General features: G+C 34.3%; 1 protein-coding gene across 1 annotated transcript in view; it reads left to right on the top strand.

The window, feature by feature from the left end:
• Positions 1–2677: 2677 nt before the first annotated feature.
• LOC147070028 (transmembrane channel-like protein 5) overlaps positions 2678–18434 on the top strand; it is a 34092-nt gene continuing 18335 nt past the window's right edge. The window contains exons 1-6 of the mRNA XM_085949369.1: positions 2678–2875; positions 7150–7402; positions 7834–7990; positions 10604–10751; positions 12534–12785; positions 17868–18016. Coding sequence (XP_085805495.1) covers positions 7156–7402; positions 7834–7990; positions 10604–10751; positions 12534–12785; positions 17868–18016 — 953 coding nt within the window. The 5' untranslated portion in view covers positions 2678–2875; positions 7150–7155. The remainder of the gene's footprint in view (positions 2876–7149; positions 7403–7833; positions 7991–10603; positions 10752–12533; positions 12786–17867; positions 18017–18434) is intronic.

The raw sequence follows: 18434 nt of genomic DNA, 5'->3' as shown, positions 1-18434 counted from the left end.
GGTGGTGTTGTAAATCAAAAGAACATTTTATTTCAGTGGAATTCGGCATAAATACTGTAGCTCTCTAGACCAAGCGGGGCACAGCCGATATTATTTGAGTAATGTTTTAGCATACTAGGCGCACATGTCCAGCATGGTCGCTGTTATTCACTTCCAATCCGCCAGTCGTTGATGACACGCTCAACGGTTACAGCCACTATGCCTCCAATTTAATAAAAGCTAGGAGAAACTGTACAAATATACCGCCGTGTATTGTGAAAATATGTAAAAATAATATATGAAGAAGAAAAAGAGCCTATGGGACTAATTTAGATTCTCCTCCTTGGGCTCCCCCCAATATTAAATCCTGAGTGCGCCACTGCAATATGTTACGTCTATCAGGAACGTCCGCAGCTTTAGAGCGTATTTTCTCGATCATGAAACACATTTGGTCGGATGACCGAGGCCGTATGCAGGAATCTACGGTATGGGCGCTACTACGAAAAGGTACTATACTGCTGTATACTGCAAATTGAACTTATTTTAGCATTAGGTACATGCAATTTTTTTATTAGAAAATTTTAAAAAAATGATAAAGTGCTGAAAAAAGTTCATTCCAGAGAGAAGTACGACTGGTACAATAAATAAATCAATTTAAATTTCTGCTGCAGCAAACATTCTGCATTCAGCTTTTGTACCTACATACTTTTAATAATAAACAATGTTTGTTCTTTAAATTTGTTTCTTTGCCTTATCTCCCGTTCATATCCTGGTTTAGAGTTTCATAATAATTATGGTAAGCCTAATTATAGTAAACTTGTCCGTACATAATACCATTAATACCTAATAATTAATGTTCCGTTATAACCAGGGAATATTAATTAATGATAACTGCCAATCTATTCTATACACACGACTGCTATCGGCCGCTATCGGCAGCTATCGAGGGTAATTTTGTATCGAAGTATTAACACTTATTATAACAATTACAATAACTTAGTTGTGACTGTTATTAATAAGAAGTGCTATGTTTTAACAGCACCTCTCTTGGATGTGCTAAATTTTAGAGTGAGATTGACAGTTTTTACTGTTTAGACGGCTAACTTATTGTAACAATTATAATACTTCGATACAAACATATGAAAAACTACCCTCGATAGCTGCCGATAGCAGTCTTGTGTATAGAATAGACGCGCTGGTTACCCTACCGGGTGTGGTATCAACAGGCTTCAGAACTTGAGTGTGGTGCAATATGGAATAAACCACAGAACAGATTAATAAACAGAAATGAAAAGACATCGCCATGGACCAATATTTTGAAGCAGGGTATTTTATGGCGGTCAAGCCGTAAAACCCAAATATAACGTCACTCAATATTGGATGCACGTAACATTTAAGTACGTAACAAACTTTAATGCATATTATTATCATACATACGACACGACGTGTTTAAGATTATCCCATATTTTCCACACTCGAGATCCGTTGTCTGTTATACCACACCCAGTAGGGTAAGCCAGTTCTCATTAATTTTGTGTTTCCTGGGATAAACTTAAACAAACGTTATAAAATATGATATTTTGAATAGTTACGTCCGTATAATATTAATGTATTTGTCACGTTAACAAAATTCAATATTTGAGGACTGTCGGCGCGCTTTGTGTTCTTTGGATTGGGTCATAAAATAATAAAAATATCACGGCTTCGACATCTTGGTCCAGGGAAACTGGCTTTCACATTTTTATTTTATTAATCTGTTCTGTGGTTATAACCAATATTGGTGAAACTTAATATACCGTATAACCTTCATTCTTTTTTATTCACTCTTGAATCCGTATCGTCTGCTTCATATAAAACCGTCACTTATCTCAAAAGTTGTAATATTCATATTCGTTATTTCATTTGCCGCCCTTTATTATGTGCTGCCCGTAAGCAACGCATGACTTGCCTACCACCATGGGACGTCTCTGGTAGTAACCGACTCTGGTTTTGCATGACATGTAGCAGATGAGGTGGTCAATTCTTCAGATAGTTCCTACCAAAAGCGTATTTTCACAATTTGATAAGCTAGTCGAGATGGACCCGTAGACACCGTCTGGGATTAGGAATTCACGTAACGCACACAAATAGAAGACCCCCATGGGCAAATTGTTGGGAACATCTGCAACATCACAATATAAAGCGAATATGTACTTTCCTATTATTTCAGCTCATATGTTATTTTTGTAACATACCTACGTGAGAAAAAACGTACGTACTCAATAGGAGAGGTAGGTAAATTAGCAAAGTGGATAGGTATCTAAATATTTTTGATATTTAAAAGAACCGTATTATAACGAACAAAAAAATATAACGTAAGGTAAAAAATATTCACACTTTTACTACATAATAATATATCATTTCAAATATTTGTGTTTGTAATAATATCTTCAAATTTACGTTCTCGTAAACATTGAACAAAAATAAATGTGTCGGAAAATATTCGGCAGTGTTGCCAGAAAAATTAAACACTCGGCCACAATTTTTTGTTTACATCATGATGATTGTTTTTACGATTTATTATTATTTATTATTCCATATGTAAAATATTATATCAGTTATTTCTGTATCTATTTCAATTTTCATAATATATGACGTCTGCATTTTACAAACTGACTATTTGAAATTCATTTATTTGAATAATTTAAATTCGTTTATCAGACGTTCTTTTGTTTCGCAGTAGGTGTGTCGTAAAAATAAAAACAGCTGATTTGAAGTTTTGACAGATATTAAAAGTGAACATAACCTATAATATTATTCTATTTTGTTCTACGTTTCTTTAGTTGTGCTTACATTACCAAAAATGTTATAATAGAAGAATTTTCTAGTAAAATTCTTCTTTGAAGGATAATAGCAGGTATGTTTTATTAAAATAATTCTTTTAAATTTGGCAAGTGTTAAATTAAATGTTAGTTTAGTTGGTTTTAAACTTGCGATTGTTTCTTCGTAGTCGATATTTTGTGCAGTGTTTAATATCTAATTACAATCCAATCAATAGATATGCTGAGTCATTTGTAATTAGCGGATGGAATTAGCTTTAGTAATAAATTACAATAAAGATAAATTCTGATGATAAGATTAGGTACGCGGTATCCATTCGTTTTATATAATATTACTATCAACAATACAATCAAGTACTTCGCTACACCCAAAACGTTCAAACATTGTTGAAACTAAGTGTCTAATAACCATTCAACCTGAGTATTCAATATTGCAATTATGTCTACTAATTGTTAGAATGTTTTTTTTTTCTATATAAGTACATAGCCTTTCAATATTATTTTTAATTGAGTGACTAATGTAGACAATATTATCTTTGACTAAACCTCTTTGTTATTGTCGTCGTTTTTAATTCTGTGAAATAAGTGTCGACGATATTTGTCATCCAATAATTACGGAAGAACAAAATAAGATGTAAGTAATATAGGTATTAATAAAAAAAAAAAAATTACCCATAAACGAACAAAGCACTAACTCACTTTTTGATTGTTTTTAGTTACTTCAGGGCCCAGAGACGAAGGGTGGAGGTAGGCTGTTAAGATCCGACATAAATAGTTCATAATAAACTTGGTCAGTCATATGTATTTGTTTTCATTGAACTAAGTCTACAATTTACAGATGCTGTTGGTTAGATTTTAAATTTCTTTTAAACACTGTGAAAACCAAGGCATAATAGATAATAGTCAAAAAAATAAATGTCCATCTTTAAAATATCTAAAATTATGCCATTAAACCATGCATAATAAGTGGTTTGGTTTAGGCAGGGCTTAATGAATTTTAAAAAACTAACCAACAGCATGTGTAATATGTATTCGTAATTCAACAAAAATAAATAAATATGAATGAAAAAGTGTGCACTATTTTGTCGAATCACGCATAACACAACAAAACTAATATAGTTTAGTTTAGGCAAGGTGTACTTAATTGATTTTTAAAAACTAACCAACACCGTCTATAAATTGTAGTCTTAGTTCAATAAAAATAAATACGAGTGATTGACAAAGCTTAATGTGCACTATTTATGTCAGATATTAACAGCCTACCTTCACCCTTCGCCACTGCATCAGGCATACTTAAAGAATCCTCTTAAAAAATTCTCTTTTCGCATGTAACGTTGTATCTCTATGAATAGCGGTTGCAGAGGTAGCAATTCTAAAAAGGTCGTATTTATATATTTTTTACATTTCTTACTTGTATTGTAATAAAATAGTAACTCCAATTACTCCATTCTAGTAGGTAGCTTACAAAATTGAATTGTATGGCTGTAAAATGATTATACTATGACAAATTACAACATTATAATGCAGAAAAATCTTTGGATTAGGGAGGGGTCAGTGTGTGACTAAAGCCTCAATTACATTGAGCTTCTTTACGAGCTGTTTATTGGCGAATTTACAATCTGCCTGTAAAGTCGCCCAGTGTAATCATCGAATAAGCTAATAAGCAGGTTGTAAACACTCTACCGAGAAAAGTTGAAAGCCGGTCGACTTTACACGCTACACGCCGGCATGTGGGCCTACTGCGTCTGCGCAGTAGAGCGCAGTACCAACCTCCCGGTAAAAAAACCAACTACGTTCCGTCAAAATAGTTGCTGGCTTGTGGCTTCTCAGCGAATGGAAAGTTTTGTGTGTAATCATCAAATCGCAGTAGCTGAATCGCCCGCTTTTAAATTCGCCAATAAACAGCTCGTAAAGAAGCTCAATGTAATTGAGGCTTAAGTGAAATAAACACACACCACAATTTTCTTTTATAGTAAAAAAGTTGTCCTCAGGGCGCTATTTTACTTAAAGAATGTTAATATTTTAAAATATGTGGCTTTCCGATGCAATTTAATGTGATTGACGATTGATATAATTAAATGATAATTCACTTGTAGAATTTTATTTTATAATTATTTTCATGTTTGTTTTCTGACTAATAAAAATGGCTATTTATCAACTATGTAGAAGGGTTGCATGTTACCACAAAAGAGGGTCGTGATCAGTGCTTCATAATAATATGATGTTGTGTGCCGACAACTCAATAATTCAAGTGGATTTATTTTAAAATACACAAAATACCGTTAATGCTTCGAAATAATGTATTTTAAAATTGAAATATCCAGCATGACAGAAGTACATTAATATAATTATGTATGAAATATGAAAATACCTTTTATGATTTTAATTATTATATAATAAATGATTTATTTTCTCTACAATATTATAGAAGTCTATAATTTATGAAACATCATCACGAACGTAAATAATTTTGGAAATGTCTCAGAAAAACACCTATTAGAAAAACCCAAGGACCATGTGTGATTTAGACACATCCTTCACTTGCCAAGCTAGTGCTCATAACTATTTGAGTTACTGACCCAATTGTCTGTAATTTCTAATAACTGTGCTATCCGAGGTATTTCAAATTCTGACAAGAAATGACTACCAGATTTATTATTACAATTAAGGTAATGACATTAACTACTAAATTTGATTTTAAAGTAGAATCAGGATTACTCAACATTTTTGACTGCGACAACTTAAACTAGAATACAATACTCATAATATGTATAACAATACTCCAGCAATGCTCATATTGCAACAATAGTGCAACCACCATCCTTCTTTTTAACCGATTCGCTGCAAACCTTTTAATTAATATTTAATTACCACATTTAAATAACATGCTAATTATATCTAATGGCGACCTGATGGGCAACACACCAGTTGCGTTGGATGCAGTGAATGGGTTAAAACTGATGCAGTGTAGTCACGCCACACTTGTTAATTATTTTTTTATTCAAAACTGAATTTACAAGAAAAAAATCCAATAAATATTGTGTCATTCCATAAGTAATGCGTAAATTTTCTTCAACTGATAGCTTTGGGCATACGCCATGGACCAGGTAAGGAAGAAAAAAAGACCAATCCTGGCCAACAGGAGAAGTACCGTTTCCCATCCCAAAAATGCCAGACCTCGTAAGGCACGACTCTCTAAAAACTATGACCAGTTTAAATGGGGGGGACATAGCACATCCACCATATTCTACTGACCATCAGATTGGCTCATAATAATGAAAAATATAAATTTGGATTGTATTCGAATAAAAAACATTAGCTATATTCTCAAATCTTGTTCTTATCTGGCACCAGTCCAGGATAGAACTTGGCCGCCTCAAGCAGACTCCTCCACTCTGTTGGGTCCTTCGCTCTCTTTCTTCAGTTGTCACCGAAATTGTTGTCTTCTCGCACTCCGTTTTCTTTCTGGACCATTGAACTTGAAACACTTTATCGACGCATGTTCATCCATGTGTGTCACGTGACCGGCCCATTGCACATATTGGATTTTGATAAATCTAACAATGCCAGGCTCGTCGAAGAACTTGTAGAGTTCATGATTATTGTGACTATCCTCGGCTTGGCCTACCAAAAATATATCGCAAGATTCTACCCTCAAAAAACTGTAGCTTTTGGTAATCACTGACAGTTACCAGAACTGTAGCACAATACTGATTACAATGGTGTTGTATATAGGTGAACTTTTATTTTCTTGATAATCTGGAGAATTTAGGGTGCCCTTAGACACCTCAATAACACTTACGATCGTCTTAGTTTATTATTTTGTTTTTTATTAAATACGACAACAGGTTGTGAAGCCCAATTACAGTGGTAAAACTCCCAGGCATGCGGAATTCACATATTAGATTATGTAAATATAACGTGACCTCACCGGGATCGAACCCGGAGCCCCCAGGTGAAAGCCCAGCACCTTATGCACTGGACTTCCTCTCTCATATTGTTATTGGTATTCAATTGTAATCCAAGGCCTGCAATAGAAACCAAATTATTATTTATCATGCACTTCTTTTATATTTTAACTTTGACCGAAAACCATAACAAAAACGTTTTTGTGCCTCCTGTAAAATTTGATTTGTGTGGATTACGCCCTTTTTCCTTTCTACAGTCGATATGTATTCAGTCTTGAATAAAAAATTAACAAATATGTTCTACGTTATTGTAGATTGATTGGTGACAAAATTTATGCGTAGTTCAGGAAATAGTGATCACACAATACAATCGTCACTCCTAAGCTTTATTATGTGTAAAATATTAACAGTTCTTTTATACCATGTTAACATTTTATTTTCAGACAAATATGCGGCGTGGCAACCGCGTAGACACAATAAGCGAAGGCCTGGAACCCAGGACCTCATTTGAAATGTCTCAGCGGCCACCACCCACACAAACCACAATTGGGAGAAGTATCAGCATGGAAACAGACAGCCTGAATGCCATCGAACATGAAGAACTATTAAGGACAACGCAGACTGTTCGAAGGGCCAGATCTCTTCACCGAAATGCTCATCAAAGCGCTATCAATTTTCTTCCGTCCAGGCATATTGGTACACTATAGCTATATTTAATTTATCTTGTTAGAAAAATAGCTATCGACTAACAATGAAATCTGTAGAATTTAATAACTTGAAATGGAGTTCTATTTTTTTCTGGTGCTACAGTTGCAGATGGACTTTGACTGCCTCAAGCAGACTTCTCCACCGCATCTGAAGACAAAGTCTTCCCGCCCTCCGTTTTCCTTCTGGTCCACTAAATGTGAGACCATTTCTTGGTGCTTGGTCAATTATAGGTGATCCATCGCAGGCGATGGCTTTTGATAAATCTGATGACGTCATACTCATCAAAGAGATGGATGAAACATGTAGACTGGTGAGAGACAGAGATTCTTAGAAGAACTATGTGATGGAAATATAATAACTGATTGTGGTATAAAATAAAAACTAGTTTCATGTAATTTATATTTTCGTATTATTTTCAGGCACTCTAGGCGGTAAATTCACTGAACATATTGGTTTGCTGTCGGAGACTGTCGAAGGAACCCTGACAGAAGAGCACAAGGTACAACAAATCGTTGAGCAGATGGAAAAGGATGACAGCTTCATGGAAGACAGCCCCAACGCCGAAGAATTGAGATTGTATGATAATATTTCTTTATATTTAATTGACTCTACAATCCGATGTAGATTTTCGCCGCCACAGGGATGGGTTATTTTTAAAGATAAATTAATGTCAGATCCAAACACAAAGTCTGAATTCTCCAGTTGCCAGATTCAAACCCTGTTCACCCACGACTATATAAACGCTTTTCCACTTGTACATAACTGACACTATTATCTCTTATATAACACACCAATTTCTTATTTAAATGCCATCTTGTTTATTTTTAAACGTTTTCATTTCAATTTGTATGGTCCCGAATTGTCTAACAATTGATTTGGACACAGAGAACTATCTGATGATTTCACAGATACGTGACGTTTAAATTCGACATTTCCTTACATATGTTTGCGTTTCGATATAGTACTGTTGACGTCGAACAAGATGGTGTTTTCGTCGGATAAGACCTTCTAATCCTTTATTGACAGGTAGAACCAATTATTTTAATTCACATATTGTATATACGCATTGCCACACATAGAAAAAGACAGTGATAAAAATATAATCTTGGTACAATTCACAATGCACATATTTTTTGTTAACGCCTTCACTGGATTTATTCCATAGAGTTATGATAGGTAATATTCTAAATTTAATTTTAAATACTTGTTTACGGCTGTTCACACACTATTTTTTAATTGAATAGTCACCTAAATATATTTGACGCTACCAATTTCCATGGATTACAATATAATATGCCAAATTTGAATCTTTTGATTATTTATGCAAACAAAGAAACAAATTTAAATATTTATTTGTTTGAAATAATCTAATATTACTATGTGTCAGACACCATTTAACATATTCGTGGACACATGTTAGCTAATACATGTTAATGATATGACATATTAAAATTTTAATTTTTAAAATTTTCGATTTAGATAATTTATATAGAAATGAGTCTTTAGATACGACACTATCCAATGAAAATATGTTCGCACCGTGACACAAGTAGCAGGGAACATATTGTTTAATCCAAAATACGACTTCTCTAAACGTCGTGTCGTATTCTGTTCCACAAAACAGGACGTCAATGGACGTTCTGTCATATCACATCTCACAAAACACGACATTTATAGACGTCATGTCCGGGAATGTGTTAACAACGGGTGATATTATAATATAATTTCTACCTATTTTTATCAATCCACTACGGTATGAAGGCTTCCTCAACCTGGTTCTACTACTTTTGCTTATACGAATTGCTATATTTTTCAAAATTGGTAATATTATATACCCTTTATATTTATAATCAACCTGGATCGATCCACTGCTCGATGGAGGCCTCTCAAAACTAATTCCATTCCTCTTTCATATATGCATTACTGCATTTATCAAAGTTTGATTTATCATCATCAGACTGGATCAATCCACTGCTGGATGCAGGCCTCTCCATGCTGATTCTATTCCTCTAGGTCCTATGAATTTCTGTACTTATCAGATTTGGTAATTTTATATACCCATTTATATCATCATTATCTTCATCAGCTTCGACCGATCCACTGCTAAACGAAGTCCTTTCCGAGCTAATTCCACTCCTCTCAGATCTATGCATTGCTTTATTTATCAACATTTGTTTCGATATGAACGTCCTGCACCGGTAAAAGTCATATTATTTAAGGCTGAAATTTTTGTTCAAAATTTGATTTTTTAATAGTATTTTATGTCTGCAAGCAGTAGGTACATAGTTGTTTTTTTATAAACAATGGAACAACTTAATGTTTATATTTATTTTTTACATGGCTAACCTTCTTCTATTATCGAAAGGGGACACATAGGAGATTAATTCACATTATATTGGATCGCGATTTATGATAATCACATATATTGATTTATATTTGAATGATTATGATGTATAAATTGTCATATTTAAATGCACGTGATATAACGAAAGATTTATATACGTAGGTACACATAAATTGATCAAAATATCAGTATTAGCAATCGGCGATTGCCAGCTGTTCTCCTAGGCCTAGTAGCGTGAGGTGGTGTCAGTCGACATCCCGAAAGCCAAAATATCATTTGGTTATAATCCCAAATAGCTAAATGTGTACGCAAATGGCCCCAAATTTATATTGGCAGTAACGAATTGCAAATCGTAAAAGTGACAAATCAGCAAATTCTCAAACTCTCGTGAGGTGATTGAAATTTCATCCCAAAGCGAAAACTACGATGCCAACAATGTATCACTTATTATAATAAAATCTACCACATGTCGATAGAATGTCAAGCTGTCTGCAAGACCTAGCAAGACAGCTGACTCTGCTAATTTGTTATATTATTGTAAGGCATTTTTCCCAAATAATAGGAGAAAATTGGCATAAAAAACGAAAGTGTAGGAAGAATGGACAGTGGCCAGCTACTGAAAAGCATCTTAAATAGCAGGCAGATGGTCGCTGATCGACTGGCAGGTCCAAACTTCGTAGGTTGAATGGCATCAACAAGCATGCTAGAGCAGACGGTGCAGACACCTGGAAAACACTGGCCCGGGATAGAGGGAGATGGAAGAAGTTCTTAAAGTAGGCTGAGTTATTATGCCACTGATGATATTGTAAAATAGTTAATATCGTATTTATTTTCTTTTCTTTCAGGGATGCCCTCCGAGATATGCCACAATGCTTAACGGTGAAGAGAAACATCAGAGCAAAGATATCGGCATCTGTCAGTCGAAAGTCATCGCGCAGACCCATAGGATACTTCAAAAGGGCAAAATATAGACTGAGCTTTTGGTGGAAAAGGGTATGAAACAACATATTATCACAACAATAATGAGAAACGTCCCTGATGACAATCTTGTGTCAATAATGACGAAACTAATGAAGCAAACTGATTCTTGAAACGATATAACACATTAATTCTAAATAACCGTTTTTGAGGCATCACTTACAATCACCCAGTTGTCTACATATCTCAGTCCAGCATTTAGTAGGAAGTCCCAACTGGATCAAAAGTCACCAAAACACACGAGTTCCCAAGCCATGGGCCACGGGAAAGTTTAGATTACTACCAGTACATAAAAATACTTAGTATCGAAACTTGTTCCAAAATACTTACTAGTATATAGTTGGGATTTTATATAGAGCGTTTGGCGTGCAAGGCTGTGTCAGTGCTTTTTAGAAGCCATTTTTACACAAATTGTTTATATCCATTTACACAATCACGCATAAAATTTGAATTCAGTTTACAATTTCCAATTATAACACTATAAAATCGAGAAACTCGACTTGACAAAAACAGATAAACGCGTAAATTCTTATCAGTCTCATACTCAACTAGAACTAAAACTAACTCCATGTTATTACTATAAAACGAACTTGTCACCATTTCTGTCCTTCACTATACCAACTTTACAACTGGGGAGAAAGAGAGAGCAATGATGACAGTTGAGTGTATCACGGCTCGACATACGTGTACTATGTTATCTAGCTCGCGCGCATTTAATGTCAATAGTATCGAAAGACGAATCGCGATGATCTCATCGCATGCGTTCGATCAAGTTTCTTGGAACAAGTTTATTGGGCCACACGTACTGAGTATGGGTAGTTGCATGCCGAGACTTGAGTACACACACTGGTGACAGTATTTCCAACTCACCTCTAGTTTAGATCTCTGTCTGACAAATTCTATAAATCTTATCTGACAAAACTGATTTGACGCCTTCTATTATATTGCGAAATTAACAATAATTTTATTTCCAAACCAATGTAAGCTACATGGAAAAATAGAACATAAAAGAGAATGTGATGATTGCTAATTCACATGTAAACATAAACAATAAGAAAAAACATTTATGATGATTGATAAAAATGAGAATCCACATATTGTATTTTATGATAAGTTTTAACGTTGTTTCTATTCTCACTTAATTATGTGGCACTTCAGTGAATGTCAGTGGCGAAGGGTGGAGGTAGGCTCTTAAGATCCGCCATAAATAGTGCACACTAAACTTTGTCAATCATACGTATTTGTTTTCATTGAAATAAGACTACAATTTACAGGTGTTGTTGGTTAGTTTTTAAAATTCAATTGAACTCTGCGAACACCATGCCATAATAGATAATAGTCAAAAAATACTCGTCTATCTAAAATTATGCAATTAAATCATACATAACTTTGGATATTTTATAGATAGAATAATATTTTTTATCTACGTTCGTTTGATTTAGACAGGGTTTAATGAATGAACCCAACAATATACTGTATTATGTATTCTTAATCCAACAAAAACAAATAAATGTGAAAGAAAAAGTGTGCACAATTTTGTTGTGTCGCCCATTGATGGATTGATTGATTTTTAAAAACTAACCAACACCATCTGTAAATTGTAATCTTAGTTCAATATGTGACGTATGACTAACAAAGATTAATATGCACTATTTATGGCAGATCTTAACAGCATACCTCCACCCTTCGCCACTGGTGAATGTAGGTTGCCAATCATTGATCTAAACACACCTTTAGAAGAAGGTTTTTCTTCAACATCTTTGATATTTATTTATATACATATATAACTACTTCCAGATGAAACAGAACATGAGAAATTTATTATTCACCATGGAGCTATGGTACGAGAGTATAAGGAACGTGGAAGGCCATTTTGGATCCGGTGTTGCGACCTACTTTAAATTTTTAAGATGGTTGTTCATCATGAACATTGTTGTCAGCATTTTTATAATCTCTTTCATCATCATACCACAAGTGTTGTACATGAGGACGAGTACCGAAGTTATACCGACTACTTCATTTCATTTCTTGGATATATTCTCTGGACAGGTTAGTTATATTTTACATACGAGGGTGGGTCAATAATTCCTTAGAAAAAAGCATTAAAACAGTTTTTATTTTTGTATTTTTTTTTTATTTCTCAACATAATCTCCTTGGAGCTCAATACACTTGGTTAGACGTTTCTCAATTTTTTTTAAACCGTCAGAAAAATAAGTTTTCGGAAGGTCCTCAAAATAAGCATTTGTCCGATCGATGACTTCTTCATTTGAAAAAAAACGTTGTCCACTTAGCCATTTTTTTAAGTTTGGGAAAAGGAAAAAGTCACTGGGGGCTAAATCTGGCAAATACGGTGGGTGGTCGACCAATTCGAACTTCAATTCTTCAATTTTAGCCATTGATCGTAAACATGTGTGAACACGGGCATTGTCCTGATGAAAGAGGATTTTTTTCCTGTTTAAATGAGGCCGTTTTTCTTCAATTTCGTTTTTTAGCTGGTCCAATAAAGATGCATAATAATCCCCTGTTATTGTTTTTCCTTTTTCCAAATATTCAACGAAAATAATTCCACGTGCATCCCAAAATACAGTAGCCATAACCTTACCAGCTGATTTTACGGTTTTCGCCTTCTTTGGACATGGTTCGCCTTTCGCAATCCACTGCTTTGACTGTTCTTTCGTCTCGGGAGTATAGTGGTGTATCCATGTTTCATCTACTGTCACAAAGCGACGAAAAAAATTTTCCGGATTGCGTTGCATGAGCGACAACAGGGCTTTAGAGGCCACCACCCTATTGCGTTTATTGTCGACTGTGAGCAAACGCGGCACCCATCTTGCAGAAACTTTTTTCATGCCCAATTTGTCATGTAAAATAGAAATGACGCTACCTTTTGAGATCCCTGTAACCTCAATTATCTCACTCAACTTTAATCTTCGGTCACTTAACACCATATCGTGGATTTTATTGATCATTTCTGGTGTAGTCACCTCTACAGGACGTCCTGAGCGTGGTTCATCCTTTGTTGATGTACGACCACGTTTAAATTCATTTAACCAGTTATAAATAGTTGCAAGTGAAGGAGCAGATATGCCGTGAACTAAATCCAACTCATTTTTTATTTCCTTTGCTGTTAACCCTTTTATATTAAAATGTTTAATAACAGCTCTAAACTCAATTTTCTCCATTTTTGTAAACAAGCAAATTTTTTTTTTAAATGTACGAAAATAAAAAACAACAACCCGACCAATCTGATTGAAACTTCGCAGCATACTGAATCGGTAGTGCCGCTGCATGAAAACAAACCACTTACAGTACTAGTCGCGCCACCTGTCGGCTTTTCTAAGGACTTATTGACCCACCCTCGTATTATCATATTATAAGCTAATGGTTTGATCCTATATTAGGTGTTTGCTTCGATGTCTGAAAAGAGATGTATTGATATTGACCTTCTCAATGTTGCATTCATTCATTTATTGCACGTGTTTTTACAAAATTAAATACGATAATATTTGAAATGTTAACAGTTTTCGGGCTATGCCAAAATTAAAAGTAAAGGCAAATTCACTATTGTTTTTCAATTTGTGTTTGAGTCAGGGTATGGACCTAATAGGTTAAGCAAGTAACTGACATCCATTTCTTGTAAAAACAAAATCTGTTAATACAAACCTCCACCCTGTGGAGGCCCATATGATCCCATCAGGATCGGACATGGTCAAAAATAAGGGGAAAAAAGTAGTATCATTTATTTTACTAGAAAGATTTAGTTCTACGGACTTGACATATCTTTGGATATTAGACGCCAATTCAATTAATAATTTTACACCATACATACTTGAAACACTTCAATGATTTTACCAATCAATTCTTGGAGGAAACACCGTATATCAATAAAAATATAACAAAATTTGTAGTACCTGCTCAAGTCGTATTTCGATATCTAAAAAAGTCCCGATATTACAAGATTAAACTTCTCGAAAATAGTACACTACTGTTCGGCTTCTATATATTGACATCTACGGCATGACGCTATATGTGATGACAGTATTATGTCGTACGCTTTTTGCATCCTTTGCAATAGCAATGTTTTTAGTTCCAGAAACGGCCGCGGTGACGTGTGCATCTCGATATAGTTGCCAAAGTGGCCAAATAGCATCTTTGGAGTTGTGAGGTAAAGTGCAGTAATAGGGGTACGCACCTAGAACGAAATGTTATATATCTCGATATATATCGATTGGAACTGATTCTAATCGGATCAATATTTCTTCATAACAACAGAGAGTCGTGGGCTATTGTTAGTTTAATAATATATCTGGAACGTTTGGCCAATTCATTTTTACTGCAAAATAGGTTATACAGTATCGATAAGTCCACAGTTTTGTGAACTGTTTTCGTTTGATCAACCCAAACTATTAAAATAATGATAGTATTTGATGGTTAGTTTTATAAAATTTTCATTGCAGCTTCTTCCAACGATTTAGAGGGAGAAATTAATGCTTCTAACCACAGAACAGATTAATAAACAGAATTCAGATAGGCTATACCCCAGTATACTACATTTTGAAGCAGGGTTTTGAATGTGTGAGAGTCTGTACTGTACATTATAGACGTGCAATAGAGTGTGTGTTGCAACCTTCAAAGTCAGTGCTTAAACCGAGAGCAGTTGTCAGAATGAAGGACAAACTTAGAACGACGTATTCTTGACACATGTTCAAGTTTATTCCATAATCTTCCACATTCAAAATTGGTTGCTTGTTACTCCACACCCATTAGTTATTTCACTTCCCTTTAATTCTGTGTCCCCCGTTTCTAACTCTTATGAAAAATATCAGTTTTGTACTTACTTGAATCTAGGTGAATTGGTTGCTTTTGTAAAAGTATGGTCAGATAAATCTATACAATAGTTTAGGGATAGGGGGGGGGACATTCTCAAATTGATATAAAAAATACACTATTCCAACAATATACAAAATTTTTAACATAACACATCTTCATCAATTTTTGAAGCCCCCCCCCCTCAATAATGATCTATGTTACATTTGGGCATTTTGAGATAATCAAATAAAACTATTTTGTTGAGAAGAAGTCCAAAATTTCGTCGCGCCTATAGTTGAAAATTATTTGCCGTTTCACTGAAGTATCGCCTTAAGAGCATACATAAGTGAAACGCCAAATAATTTTCAACAATAGGTGTAGGGAGGCCAACATAACGGATCAAAAACAAGTGACTTAATGTTGCTAGATCAAAAAAATAAATATGTCAAAACAGAGGCGATGTGATGTAGATCATTGTTGCATATTTAGTTCAAAACTGCCTAAATATAACATAGATCATTTATTGAGGGGAGGCTTCAATTTTATTATACATGTAATATTTTCCCCATCATTAAGACGTTTTTAATTAATATTTTAATTATTTTAATGATTACACATGTCTTACCAAAGTGATTACATGACATTAAAACCAAAAGGAAATTCAGAGGTATGTATTATAATAAAATTAATTGAGTTAACATTTACCTGGTTTTGTTCAATTTTACAACTTAATAATTAATAAAATGTATTTGAGTCTATAATATCTAATTCAGAACTTCAGAATTCAGAACTATACAAATAAATAATCTGTCATCGCTGTATTATCTTTTATAGAGAAAGATATACTATCTTACATGCCTTATATTCTGTGTGTGGAAGAGATATATTTGATAATTGAAAAACAAACTGAATATGTCAAATTAATCGTAAGCCGTCTGCACATCAAAACTCGCCTCATCTGCCACACAGCCATAAATCAAACTTTCTAGTAAAGTCGCACCGATGTAGCATATTATGAAGACCGCACACATAGGCGCCGAACGACAGTCGCACGTAACGTCTCGAAACGTCGATATGTATGGGATGCGACGTCCGGCGAGCTTCGACATCTAAACATGAATATCCAATTCGTAGCATATGCATATGTGTAACCGTAACACTGGCGACTTCGACTCGCAGTTCGAAACACATGCAATTTGTTGCTAGTAACACTAGTTGTTTTTTTTTCAAACTAAAATATAGTATTCCACTAATGTGCGTAGTGCGATTTTGTAACATGTGTTTTGAGAATAACGATGACGTATTCGACATGTTGCAAACGAGACGAGTTTAGGCATACGAGCCGGCTTATGCGTACATGTGTAAAGTAAAAAAGGGTCAAGTCGGACTGATAGCTGAATTAGTAAATTTCACATAGAAATTCACAGAGTTGTCCAAATCTTCTTTTGGCTCTGCTCAAAAAGTCTGTGGTCGATATGACATTAGGTACATTCTAAGAAGGGTGGGGGGTCTGATAATTTCATATTTTGTGATGAAAGGGATAAGGGCAGTTCTTGAAAAGTCAGAATCAACAAAATATAAAATCATTTTTTTCTAATACGTAATTAAATATTCCATCAGAATGTTGTCTGAAATCGTTAATTTTCAACAATTTTTTTTTTAAATGAAGAGTGCTATTCCACTCAAGTGCTATTCCACACAGAAGTTCAAAAATGTGATATAATTTTGACAGGGGGTGAAAGATTCTGTAATGACACCAGCGCATCTATTCTATACACAAGGCAGCTATAGTCGGCTATATTAATTATAATATTATAATTGTTACAATAAGTTAGCCATCTAAACTGTCAAAACTGTCTGTCTCGCTCTAAAAGTTAACACAGCCAAGAGAGGTGCTTTTAAAACATAGCACTTTTTGACAGTTCAGACGGTTAACTTATTGTAACAATTAACCGCATCAATAGATAAATATGATGAACTGTTCTCAATAGCCACCTTTATTAAGTCATTATTCTCTTTCACACACAAAATTAATTTAATTATACCATTTATATTTTGGGTAAATTAGGGTAAATGCGTTTGCACTCATATATTCTGACCAGAAAGAGGTGTAATTATGAATTAAAATGAAAGTTAATCTGATTACTATTAATTGGAAGCTGTTGTTAATTAATTATCACCCTCGGTTGCAAAAGTGTTGTGTGAATTTTATTTAACAACCCGATGCCAAATAACATTCATATTTTTTCCTGTATTTGTATGTCAAATAGATATTGTCATAACATATTGCATGGTTGTCACCACTGTTTCTCTCCTTACAGGGATCCTTCACAAACACGACCCTGTATTACGGATTCTACACAAATAACACACTGAACGAATTAACTGGCCAACCCTTTCATATTCCGCATTCGTACTTATTCACTATGTTCGTAATGTATGTGGCTATGTTCATTGCACTGTCAATAAGGTAATCATTTTTATTAACAATAAAATTATTGTACTAGTACATTAACAATCTCTAAATCCTGGTATTGAAAATGTTTAAATCAAAAAAAAGAGAGTTTTTTTGTAAAGATAAATATTATTTCAAGAAAGCTGATATATAGCATGGCTATTAAATCCTTCTCTCCTTTGTGGGAGTACAGAGAAATCCAAACCACTGAGTATGAGTCGAGACCTTCATTCTGTATGATTCCCCTGGGTGACTATCTTCCGTCATCTTTATTTTGGCTTTAGCAGTAGGGGAAGAAGACGATTTCCAGGTTCTAAATAAACACAAAATATCAATCTGTTCTTAAAATTATTAGTTTTATTGCTACCTTTAACTGATTAATTTGTACCTGCTGTATTAGTCATTACAATTCCAGCGCATCTATTCTATACAC

This window comes from Rhyacophila brunnea, unplaced genomic scaffold (genome assembly GCF_057557595.1).
Source record: "Rhyacophila brunnea isolate RB1 unplaced genomic scaffold, BYU_Rbru_1.0 scaffold_22, whole genome shotgun sequence".
In the NCBI taxonomy this organism is placed as follows: domain Eukaryota; kingdom Metazoa; phylum Arthropoda; class Insecta; order Trichoptera; family Rhyacophilidae; genus Rhyacophila; species Rhyacophila brunnea.
The sequence above is the reverse complement of the archived record's forward strand: the minus strand, read 5'-3'. Positions and strand labels throughout refer to the sequence as shown.